Source organism: Oncorhynchus masou, chromosome 23 (genome assembly GCF_036934945.1).
Source record: "Oncorhynchus masou masou isolate Uvic2021 chromosome 23, UVic_Omas_1.1, whole genome shotgun sequence".
NCBI classification, from domain to species: domain Eukaryota; kingdom Metazoa; phylum Chordata; class Actinopteri; order Salmoniformes; family Salmonidae; genus Oncorhynchus; species Oncorhynchus masou.
In genome coordinates this window covers 24,959,390-24,971,937 of record NC_088234.1, presented here as the reverse complement: position 1 = coordinate 24,971,937, position 12,548 = coordinate 24,959,390, and the positions used below count along the sequence as shown (strand labels likewise).

Genomic DNA, 12,548 nt, shown 5'->3' with positions numbered 1-12,548 from the left:
CGTACATAGCTGATAATCTCAAAGTGCTGTACAGAAACCCAGCCTAAAACCCCAAACAGCAAGCAATGCAGGTGTAGAAGCATGGTGGCTAGGAAAAACTCCCTAGAAAGGCCAAAACCTAGGAAGAAACCTAGAGCGAAACCAGGCTATGTGGGCTGGCCAGTCCTCTTCTGGCTGTGCTGGGTGGAGATTATAACAGAACATGGCCAAGATGTTCAAATGTTCATAAATGACCAGCATGGTCAAATAATAATAATCACAGACAGAACAGTTGAAACTGGAGCAGCAGCACGGCCAGGTGGACTGGGGACAGCAAGGAGTCATCATGCCAGGTAGTCCTGAGGCATGGTCCAAGGGCTCAGGTAGAGAGAGGTAGAGAGAGGTAGAGAGAGGTAGAGAGAGGTAGAGAGAGAGAGAGAGAGATTCATTCACTCATTCACACAGGACAGGAGAAGTACTCCAGATATAACAAACTGACCCTAGCCCCCGACACACAAACTACTGGAGGGGTCAGGAGACACTGTGGCCCCGTCCGATGATACCCCCGGACAGGGACAAACAGGAAGGATATAACCCCACCCACTTTGCCAAAGCACAGCCCCCACACCACTAGAGGGATATCACAGAATATTGATACAATCCTCAATAGCACAAAACTTGCTGATTGGGTACTTAAAATGTACCAAAAAACTTGCAGTCAATAAATCCCTTTATCCTTGTGGGAACAGGGTATATCTGTGTCATTATGCTTCGGACATCCTGACGAGTTCTCTAACGCAGCACCTGCAGGAGCGATTCTGCAAGATTAAGAGTTAACTAAGTGCAGACTCTGCTTTCTTTGTCCATTTGCAAAGCCCAATGCTGCCAAGAGGCTGTAATGAACAACTCTTACCTTTTGGAAATCTTTAGCTCTGGAAAAGTTGTCTGACTCAAAACAAGAGAAGGACAGTTCTTGGCATGGCTCCAGCATCCACTACGGGAGATAAATGTTTTTTGTCCTGCCTCTCCTTTCTAATTGTTTTTGTGTCGGTAAAAGCATTCTCGGCTATTCTTTGTGGGATTGTTGGTCTTTTCGTCTGTTAATGTCCATTGACTCTTCTCTTGTGTGAATCATTGTTGTTTTCCCTGTACTGTCTTTAATGGGGGCCTTCACCTCTGACAGTGTATCAGAGTCTCCGCTCTCTACCTTCTCCCATTTTCCCCACTGATTATGGGCAAGGTCGCCTGCTCAGGCCAATCAAATTGAAGCCTTGTGTTCAAATGTAGAGATCGCACAGAAGGCAGGAAACCATATAATGCATGGCCATATGTGGGTGTGGCAAATCTGTGGGCTTTAAAGTATAGCGTCAATGGAAACGTAAGAAGGGCACTTGTGTTTCCAATGTGGATTAATGTGTAGATTTACAGGTAGGGTTTTTGTAATCGCAAGGTAGTGAACTATACCTTCAGCCGTGCCACAATAGAGCAGGATTATGATTGTGGGCAAAATAAGCACACTTTCTATAAGGTTACTTGCTTAGAGGTGCCTCAAGTGAGTAAGCGCTGATAGAATCTACAATGACTCGTGCCACATGGTTATGAATGAAGGAATAATGCATTACCATATCAACCTCAGTGGTGGAACAATGACTTACTACTGGAGGCAGGTAAGCCTACCGGTTAGCGCGTTTGGCCAGTAACTGAAATGCCGCTGGTTTTGAATACCTGAGCTGACAAAGTAAAAACATTTTGATATGTCCTAGAGCAAGGCACTTAATCATAATTTGCTCCGGGGCAGTGCACTACTATGCCTGACCCTGTAAAGCAACACATTTCACTGCACCTATCTGGTTTGTGTGTGACAATGCAACAATTATTATGATTACCATTGTAGACATTATCTGTAACACGAGACACTTCTAAACCACTGCATTCTTAAGCAGGGAGGAGTGCCATCAAAGCAGATGTCTCAAATGTGCTCTACATGCTGAGCTACAGCTGCCTAAAAACATCCCAAAGGCCAAAACTCGCTTCAGTTACTGTCCACCGAGCAGTCAGCCTGCCAAATTACACAGAGGTACAGACAGAGAAGCGAAAGTTAAGTCTAGAGCCAGTCAAAGTGTTTACGGAACAAAATCAGGAATCCAAATGTGTCTGAAATATTTTGAAGAGACTGATAATTTCTCATATGAGCCCATCTCTTCTAGACCTTGTTCTAGTGGAGGAAGCTGCAAAAGAAAAAAGAAAAAACCTGAAAGGTCTCAGAGACAGTCTGAATAATGACATCACTGGTGACGACTGTCTCCTAGTCTGCTGGGTCCGACTGACAAATGAGTTAAGGAGCAGTCGGAGGGTCCAGGTGTAAGAGACACGGAGGGTGAAAGAGAAGTGAAGGAGAGAAAGACAAATGGAGAGCAATGAAGACCTCAGAGATGGGGAACTCTTTGATGGAGTGAGAGCTCAACTGTCATTTTGCCTGAGCTAAAACTTCCATAGAGTCTGAAGCCCCCCCCCCCATCTCCTTCCCCTACAATCCCTCAGGCCAGCAACATCTTTAAATATGATGCTCCTCTACGCTCATAATGTACACCATCCATCTCACTCTGTGGGAGGAAGTAGACATTCGCAGGCTAAGGAAGGTAGCCTAGTGGTTAGAGCGCTGGGTCAGTAACAGAAAGGTTGCTAGATCAAATCCCTGAAGTGCCAAGGGAAAAAAAACTCTTGTTCCACCCCTGAACAAGGCCACTCTTCCTATGCCTTCTTTGTAAATAAGAATTTGTTCTTAACTGACTTGCCTAGTTAAAGGCAGTGGCTTTCAGGGAGAGTACCTTGGTAATAGATGTGCTGGACCAATTATATTCCATGGACATACTCTGTATTCAACAACTGTTTCACAAGGAACCAGTTAAACATTGAATTTATCTGTAATAGGCCTAAATCATGTCATTTTCAGAGAGTAAGCCTGAACTGCCTGAGTCAGTGTCCTAAATCTGGATCTAAACTAAACAGAACATTCAGTACAGTACAAGGTCACTTTTGGTTTCCTGACAAATAGTGCCACAGAGGCTAACCCTAAGAGGGAGGGTAATTATTTTCCACTGAGGAAAATATAATATAATATATATATATATATATATGGGGGATAAATCAGAGTAAGGAAAGCAAAGCAATTTTTTTATTTAACTAGACAAGACAGTTAAGAACAAATTCTTATTTTTAATGACAGTCTAGGAACAGTGGGTTAACTGCCTTGTTCAGGTGAAGAATGACAGATTTGTACCTTGTCAGCTCAGGGATTTGATCTTCCAACCTTTTGGTTACTAGTCCAACACTCTAACCTCTAGGCTACGCTGCTGCACCAGATTTACTATAGTACAACTGTTTCTACTATGGTGGGTTACAGGTTGCTGCACTACACCGCAAATTACTGAACAGATACCACACCAATGGTGTCCAGGTGGAGACTAGATGAGACAATTAACTGTCAAGACTGAACAAGTATGATTGACTTCAGGTGGCTAGTTTAGCCAACATTAAACCTTCCCATCGGTAGCACAATATAAATGCCCATTGAATATGTAGTATAAATATACCACCAATGCTTATCTATATTAGATATTCAGTTTTCCCATGTCTTGTGACCAATCTTACATTTGCTTGAGTCATTTTGCAGTTGCTCTTATTCAAAGCGATTTTCAATAAGTGCGTTCAACTATGGGAGGGGTGAAACAACCACATGGGGCTTTCGAGTGAGATGTCAATAAGGGCTCCAATCCACAGTGTTTATTTGAGCATTCAATTTTTAGACAAATGTGGAGTATTCATTTCCATACCCTCGAAGTGCAATGTCATCTTATGAGATGTTCTTTTTTGGAGATCCTTTGTGTGGGAATGTCTAATAATCAAATGTATTTAAGTAGCCCTTCTTACATCAGCTGATCTATCAAAGTGCTGTACAGAAACCCAGCCTAAAACCCCAAACGGCAAGCTATGCAGATGTAGAAGCAGTGTGGGATATTGAATTAGTACAATTAGTACAGTATTAGTCTCTCTTAAGAGATCCATTTCAGTATTCAGAAAACACATTCTACCATGTTGATTCATTACTTAAACAGCCTAAACATTCCAATAAAACGATCCAGGTTGAAGTTCACTTTCCTTTTTTTTGTCTTACAATATGATGAATTTGGCAAAAAAAAGTTGTGGGTTATAGTGCAGTATTTGTTTAGTTTCATAGCACAAAAGTTTGTTCTCACAATATTTCTCACACTGGCTTTAGACACCGAGGGAGCAGGTCCTGCCCTGGCAAGTGCAGGGGGGTGGCCGAGCAACATGTGCCTCAGAGGGAGTCAACATCTGCATTACGTGACAAATTCCTATGAATTTGTGAATCTATTCAGAGTGAACAGCTAGCGTGACAGCTAACATGGCTTTGAAAAATGAAAAAATATGATTTCCATTAATCGGGAGATGTATCTAACAAAATAATTATACTGAACAAAAATCAACCCGCAACAATTTGAAATATTTTACTGAATTACTGTTCATAAGGAAATCAGTCAATTTAAATATACACTAAAGAAAAATAGAAATGCAACATGTAAAGTTTTGGTCCCATGTTTCATGAGCTGAAATAAAAGATGCCAGAAAATGTCCATATTGCTGGATTATCTTGGCAAGGAGAAATACTCACTAACAGGGATGCAAACTCATTTGTGTAACACATTTAAGAGAACCTTTGTGCGTACGGAACATTTATGGGATCTTTTATTTCTCCCTCTCTAACGAAGCATCAGCTGTCAGAACATTTTACCGATCACTGTACCTGTACACAGCCAATCTGTAAATAGCACCCCCAACTACCTCATCCCCATATTGTTATTTATCTTCTTGCTCTTTTGCACCCCAGTATCTCTACTTGCACATCATCTGCACATCTATCACTCCAGTGTTAATGCTAAATTGTAATTATTTCACATCTATGGCCTATTTTAATGCCTTACCTCCCTACTCTTCTACATTTGCACACACTATACATAGATTTTTCTATTGTGTTATTGACAGTACGTTTGTAACTCTGTTGTTGTTTTTGTCACAATGCTTTGCTTCATCTTGAACATCACCTGCATTTGTTTATTAGGCTATAGCAGAACAGCAGAATGGTCCAGACTGCCCTTGATTTCCCTGTAGAGTAGTTGGTCAAGTTCTGTTGTCAGAAGAGGAATGGAAATTTCAGGGTGAACCGACGACCTGATGAACCCGCCAGGTATGTTGACTCTTCCTGTTGGAGGTGGAGTTCCAGAGCTCACAGGTGTGCCTGGCATAGATTGTGACTCCATCTCGTTCCTCGCCCTCTTCAACGTGTCGTTCTCCGCCTGACTCTCCGCCGACTCACTCTGGACCAATGAAATCAGCTGTCGCCCGTATCGTATGTTTCTCTTTCTGCTGGTCTGCCTTCAATGACTCGATCTTGATCTTCAAAGTTTGAATCTGATCCATGTGCACCTTCATCTGATGAGCAGAATGGTACCGCCCAGAATGGTACCCCCATCGATTACAGTGGCCTATGATAGAAATGGTAGATACATTTGACTCCAACACACATGCTGCGTACACATTTTAAGAATCTAGCAAAACTAACTGCTTTCTTGGCAACCATGCGTTTTTTCGTTGCGGCCCGTTGTCCAGCCCTTTGTCCACTGATCTTCACAGATGGTTGTCGGCATGGTTGTATGCGCTGCAAAAACACATTCACGTTTTTAGTATACAATCATTTTCATTTATTACATTTTTATTGAACCTTTATTCCATTATCGACGTTATTATGGATGTTATTGTGACTTTCACACCTACAGTACCCAGGCTATAAAGAGTCTATTGTCCTGCTAATCTGGCTACAAGTGTTTTAATACCTGTTTTCAAAATGCCATCAGCTGTCCATCGCTACTGTAAATAAAAACACAGCATCTTGTTTACATCTTATTTACATTCTTTATTGTAACCACTATCACAAATAATTTGTATCTACCTTTCTAATTACTTTTAGAGTTTGGGATTTACAAATGTGTGCATTTGTCATTTTTTGTTAAATCCAGTTTGGATATAAGTAACTTTTGAGTGACTCCTTTAGTGAGAAGTCTAATGCTTTAATGTTTAATAATATATGCCCTCCGAATTCATATCTAAGGGGCATTTTTTTGCACCATTATTAGTTACATTGTTTTAGTTTGAATGTGCCGAATGACACGAAGAACAGTGGGAACGTTTCCGTAGTCAGCGCCATTATTAGTGCAATGCCCCTTAAAGTGTTGCTCTGTGCTACTCGGTGGGGTGGGGGTTCCATCAGCTGTCCATCGCCATCAGCTGTCCATTCAGTGGATACAGCTGGAGAACTGCAAGGCAATCCCATTTCTCCTCCTCTCTTCCCCATGGGCTATGTCCGATTTCTGTGCACAGCTCTGCGGCCCATCCCGTTATTTCAGTGGTTACAGCTGGAGAACTGCAAGGCAATCCCATTGTGTGCCAATCGGGAGCCATAACCAATATGGCTAATAACAGGTTTAATAATATATCTGTGAGAATATCCAAGGGGCTTTTATGTAATAATAATAATAATAACAATAATAATCGCTTTGTTTAAATATATATATTGTTTTCAAATAACGTAAAATTAGCGAGGAAGAAGGCCATTCTTGAACATGGGGTGAGACATTGGTACAAATTTGTAAATAAAGTCATTTTTTATTTAGAATTATTTATGTTTTTAGAGGGGGAGAAACCAAAAATCTACAGTCATCTCATGGATCTCCCAGTCAAGGCCGATACGGGTATTAAATCACATCTGTAGCAACACAGCTTGCACTGCTGTCCGCTGCCTCACTAAGGCGCTGTACAACGTGACTGGTCGGGAGTAGGCCACAGTACTACAGAGACACAGTAGCTCCTTGGGATCCAAAAGCATAATCAGTGCTCTAACTTCCCCTTGCGCTTGTCTGGAGCAATGAAGTAGTGACGCAGGGTACCGTACTAAACCACAAATTACCTCTAAGTCCCGCAGCATAATCGCCAAACTTTTAGTGGAGCAATCACTGTATGTAGTCTGTGTTAGTGTCAGTGTAGTATGTGTGAGTCTGTGGGTAGAGTCCAGTGAGTGTACATAGAGCCGGTGCAAGAGAGCCAATGCAAATAGTCAGGGTAGCCATTTGATTAATTGTTCAGCAGTCTTATGTCTTGGGTGTAGAAGCTGTTCAGGAGCTTTTTTTGGTCCCAGACTTGGCGCTCTAGTATTGCTGCCATGCGGTAGAAGAGAGATCAGTCTATGACTTGGATGGCTGGAGTCTAATAATTTTTAGGGCCTCCTTCTGACACCGCCTGGTATTTTTTATTTATTTAACCTTTAACTAGGCAAGTCAGTTAACACATTCTTATTTACACTGACGGCGTATCAAAAGGACTCCTGCTTGGACTGGGGGCTGGGATGAAAAAATATAGGACAAAACACGAGACAACACTACATAAAGAGAGACCTAAGATGACAACATAGCAAGGGAGCACAACATGACAATACAGTATGGTAGCAACATAACATGGCAGCAGCACAAAACAGGGTACAAACATTATTGGGCACAAAGGGGTCCTGGATGGTTGGGAGCTTGGCCTCAGTGATGTACTGGGCCGTAAACACTACCCTCTGTAGCGCCTTTTGGTCAGATGCCAAGCAGTTGCCATACCAAGCATTTAGTCAAGATGCTCTCACTGGTGCAGCTGTACAACCATTTTGATGATCTGAGAGTCCATGCCAAATATTTTCAGCCTCCTGAGGAGGAAGAGGTGTTTTTGTGCCATCTTCACCACTGTTTGGACCATGATTGGTCCTTAGTGATGTGGACACTGAGAAACTTGAAGCTCTCGACCTGCTCCATTACAGCCCTGTCGATGTGAATGTGGGGAGTGCTCTGCCCTCCGTTTCCTGTATTCCACAATCGCCACTTCTGCTGCACTCTCATGAAATGGGGTGCACAGATCCTTCTGCTTCGATCTCTCACATTCTTGTTGTGCAGATGGACTGATTTTTAACCCAATCAGTTATAAGCACAAAAGCTTCTTTCTCTAAAATGTTGTGCTCAAATGTTTACATTCCTGTTAGTGAGCCTTTGCCAAGATAATCCATCCACCTGACCAGTGTGCCATATCAAGAAGCTGATTAAACGGCATGATCATTATACAGGTGCACCTTGTGCTGGGGACAATTAAAGGAACTTTTAAAATGTGCAGTTTTGGTACACAACACAATGCCACAGATGTGTCATCTGAGCTGTTGCCAGAAAATGTAATGTTAATTTCTCTACCATAAGCTGTCTCCAATGTCGTTTTAGCGAATGTGGCAGTATGTCCAACCGGCCTCATCCGGCTTCTTCACCTGTGGGATTGCCTGGAGAGGGCGGTGCTGAGGAATTCATCTGTAATAAAACTCATTGATTTGCTGGACCTGGCAAACCTTTGAAATTGTTGCATGTTGCGTTTTATATTTTTGTTCAGTATTAGTGGGCTAACAGTCTTGTGACATGCAGGAGACCTAGTTCGAACCCAGTCAGTCACAAGAGCAAGATTAAATAGGGAGTAGAAAGGCAATCCAGTAAAGGGCTGTGACGGAGCTGTTCAACATTTTTATGGTGGCTAAATAGCGGCTTTTATGACTCCCTTCTAACGAGGCCTGTGATCATCATAGACTGGGAACAGAAGGCAAATCAATGCTCGAGTCTTAGCTTTCAGGGATGGGGACATAATAGCGCATAGCCAAAACGGTTCAAATGCTAGAGCCAAATTAATTGGAAGAAAATAAATAAAATATATTCAACATGCCACATTGGCTTCAGAAACTACCAGAAGCTTTTCTGTTTACCACAGTGAGAATTTGATTATCTATTCACTAACTTTCATACCTGGCAAACTACCAGGATGTTGTCTGGTTTTGAATCTGAATTTGGGGAACGGTGTTTTTGAAAACTGAATCTGAATGCATTTGAGAAGTTGGATATATGAAACTTTGATCAACTTTAAATTATAGTTTGCAAACTTGATAGACAATGTTTTAAATATGTACACTATTGAAACTGAATATATAAATATTGAACATGAATGTTAAACTGAAAGATTATTTTAAAACAAAATACAATATTCATTCAGTTCAGTTTCAAATCGGGGGGGATGTAGCCTAGTGGTTAGAGTGTTGGGCCAGTAACCAGAAGGTTGCTGGATCGAATCCCTGAGCTGAAAAGGTAAAAATCTGTCATTCTCCCACTGTTCCTAGGCTGTCATTGTAAATAAGAATTTGTTCTAAACTGACTTGCCTAGGTAAATAAAAAAATTCCTGAAATACCTGTTCAATATTACCTCTTGCTTTCTCTCCTGGGAAACAGATTCCATTGCATTATCACTGTCAGTAATGGTCTATAGAGCAGCGTGATGTGACAGGCCCGTAATCTGCGGTCATTGCTCATTCATTGAGTTAGATACTTTCCCCTTACTACTTTCCCCTTGTTTCCTTCTCTCCTCCTTTTGCTCTATCTCTCCTCCTCCCTAGGGCCAAACAGGCCCCTCCCCCTTTGGTAACAGTCATCGAGGGCAAAACATTCTCAGATGGTGCTGAGTAGAGTAAGCAGCTGGCGTAGTAGGGGAGCGAGAGGTGGAGAGCCACTGTACAGGGAAGAAAAGAGAAGGGTGGAGAGAGAATAGCCTCTTCTGTAAAATAAGCTTCAATGAGAGAGAGAAAGCAAGGGAGGGTCACTGTACAGAGAAAAAGAGGGAGTGCAAGTGATGCAGAGCAGCACCGTGGGGACCCTGGGGTAAACTGCCGGTGAGGAAATATTAATGACCCTTACAGCGCTCACTGTGCAGCGTCCCACTGGTGATCGGAGCCTAGGCGCCGGAGAAGACCTGAGAAAGGTGTCACATTAAGAGCAGCCCTGGGGTGCTCTCCACAAAGCGCCCCCGCCACCAACACAACCACTCTCACACTTAGACTAGGGGCACGCCGGGGAACGTAGCCACACGGTGGACTGGAGGACAGAAGAGGAGAGCACGGAGAGCGGAACAAGAAGGATTACACCCCGAAGAAGAGTCCATTCCCCTCGCGACCCCTGACCCCGTGTGCCAACATGAGCAGCTGCAGGAAGAGGTGCAAGAGAGAGATGTTTAAATTCGCTCAGTACCTGTATAGACTTGTCACGGGCACGCTTCATGCAGGTAAAGTTTCTGAAGGGCTTTGTGCCATCCCTTGTCTGCTACTGTGTTTTGTGTGTACAGTAACTATCTTGCTTTCAGTCCTGCTGAGATGGACTGTAGCCTAACATTTGTTATCTTGGAAGTTAAGTTGTCGTACTTTTGGAAGCTGCTCCTAAACGTGTTCATTTATGGTCACTTACTTCACGGTGCAATGCAGAGCACAGCTTCCACAGAAGCATACAACTTCCACACAGAGCAAGCACACTTTTAATGCTTGCCGTGGCATGTGGTGTCTAGCTCATGTATACGGTCATGACAAGTTGGAGTACAGTGAAAAATACCGAAGTTGGAGTGTGCTTTATTACATGCGCCAGGACATTGTGTGTGTGTGTGTGTGTGTGTGTGTGTCAGAGCGAGAGATTGGTAAGGAGCAGTGTGGGAGGGACTGAAAAAGAAGTCACCACCATCTCCACCTTGGACAGGTGCCTGAATATATGTCACTGATCGCTAGTAGTGTACAACCCTTTCAGCATGCCTGAGCTACAGTACACAAAATGTGACGTAGTCACTGAGAACCATTTACACAGCTTCATCAAAGAAGCCCATAATGTGTTGTATTTTATGGTTTTGTCATAGATCAATCTGAGAATCATTATGACTGACAATCCAACAGTCTTTCATACCTGGCCATAATTGATTTATAGAATACTGCATTTTACTTTAATATGCAGTATATTTTATGTTTCAGGTTATAAACTAATCAGTTTCCTGAACATTTACTCATAAGGCTGTTGGTTCCAGTGTATTCATGGACAAAGTGTGTTCTTTGTCATCGAAAGTGACAAAGTATCAATCAGTTGGCAAAGTTACCTTGGTCAGCGTGTTGCTTGCTCCTCAGCGAACCTCTTGACAGGTCAATTATACAGCCATACTGCATCAGAAAAAATATATCTAAAATCATTTCTGTTGTCACTGCCTTGTTTGCATGATTTCGGTGTCATTGTAAAACTCATCCCAAGTATGCCTATATTAACAGATGTATTGTAACTTCTGCACCAGCTTAACTCCCACGTCTGAGCTTTGGCGATGGGACTGGTAATGAACAAATGAGATTGAACAAGATTACATATTAGATTACGTTCAATACAGAACAAAGGTTACTTAGAGTAGCAGGTGGGGAGAACATGTTCTATAGATACTGTATGCATGCAGTATTTATATAACTCACATGTATACATTATTCATTTAATCAGTGTTTGCTTATCCTTCTTGCTCTCATTCAGATGATGTTCATGTATAATGAAGACACTGGCATTTGTCATCACCAGAGTACATTGTCATCTCTGTGTGGTCTCCTTAGGCTAGTAGACATCATGTCCCTGTCTTGTTAGTACATTCATTTGGCTGTCTAGCAGAAGGGCTGGTTGATTATCTCCCTATGTGTATGAGGTGGCCCGAAGCCTCTGAGAGGTGCTAAATGAAAATGCTAATGACTGGCAAAGGCAATTGTGCACCTTATGAAGTGGTATGTGGGACCGAATGTACTTCATGAATAGCTGCTCCATACTCATTGCATATGGACATTAAGCATTGCACGCATGCCTATAATACGGTCGTTGCCACAAAGTCAAAAACCCTGCCTATTTCTACAATTTCTCTTCTTAAAATATTTAACCTAACCACACTGCTAACCTAACCTTAAATTAAGATCAATAAACATTTATTTTCATGAAGTTAACGATTATAGACAATTGTGACTTTGTGGCTGTGGTAACTAGTGGACACCCCTGTAATACATGCACAGTGCATTTTTCCCCTCATCAATCTACACTCACTACCCCATAATGACAAAGCAAAAACAGTTTTTTGGTTGTTTTTTTTGCACATGTATTCAAAATGAATAAGTATTCTGTAAATTACTCAGTACTTTGTTGAAGCACCTTTGGCAGCGATGACAGCCTTGTGTCTTCTCAGGTATGATGCTGGAAGCTTTGCACACCTGTATTTGGGGAGTTTCTTCCATTCTTCTCTGCAGATTCTCTCAAGCTCTGTCAGATTGGATGGAAAGTGTCGCTGCACAGCTATGTTCAGGTCTCTCCAGAGATGTTAGATCAGGTTCAAGTCCGGGCTCTGGCTGGGCCACTCAAGGACATTCAGAGACTTGTCCTGAAGCCACTCCTACATTGTCTGGGCTGTGTGCTCAGGGTTGTTGTCCTGTTGGAAGGTGAACCGTCATCCCAGTCTGAGCTCCTGAGTATTCTGGAGCAGGTTTTCATCAAGGATCTCTCTACTTTGCTCTGTTCATTTTTCCCTCAATCCTGACTACTCTCCCTGTCCCTGCTGCT

General features: G+C 42.4%; 1 protein-coding gene across 2 annotated transcripts in view; it reads left to right on the top strand.

Moving 5' to 3' along the window:
• LOC135510612 (Kv channel-interacting protein 4-like) overlaps positions 1 to 12,548 on the top strand; it is a 268,359-nt gene that overhangs the window by 71,890 nt on the left and 183,921 nt on the right. Inside the window, exon 1 of one of the 2 annotated variants that reach the window (XM_064931671.1) lies at positions 9,640 to 10,224. The exons of the other annotated variant lie outside the window; for it this stretch is intronic. Within the exon in view, the coding sequence (XP_064787743.1) occupies positions 10,137 to 10,224 (88 nt within the window). The 5' untranslated portion in view covers positions 9,640 to 10,136. Of the gene's footprint in view, positions 1 to 9,639; positions 10,225 to 12,548 lie in introns of those variants that run through there. 2 annotated transcript variants of the gene reach the window in all.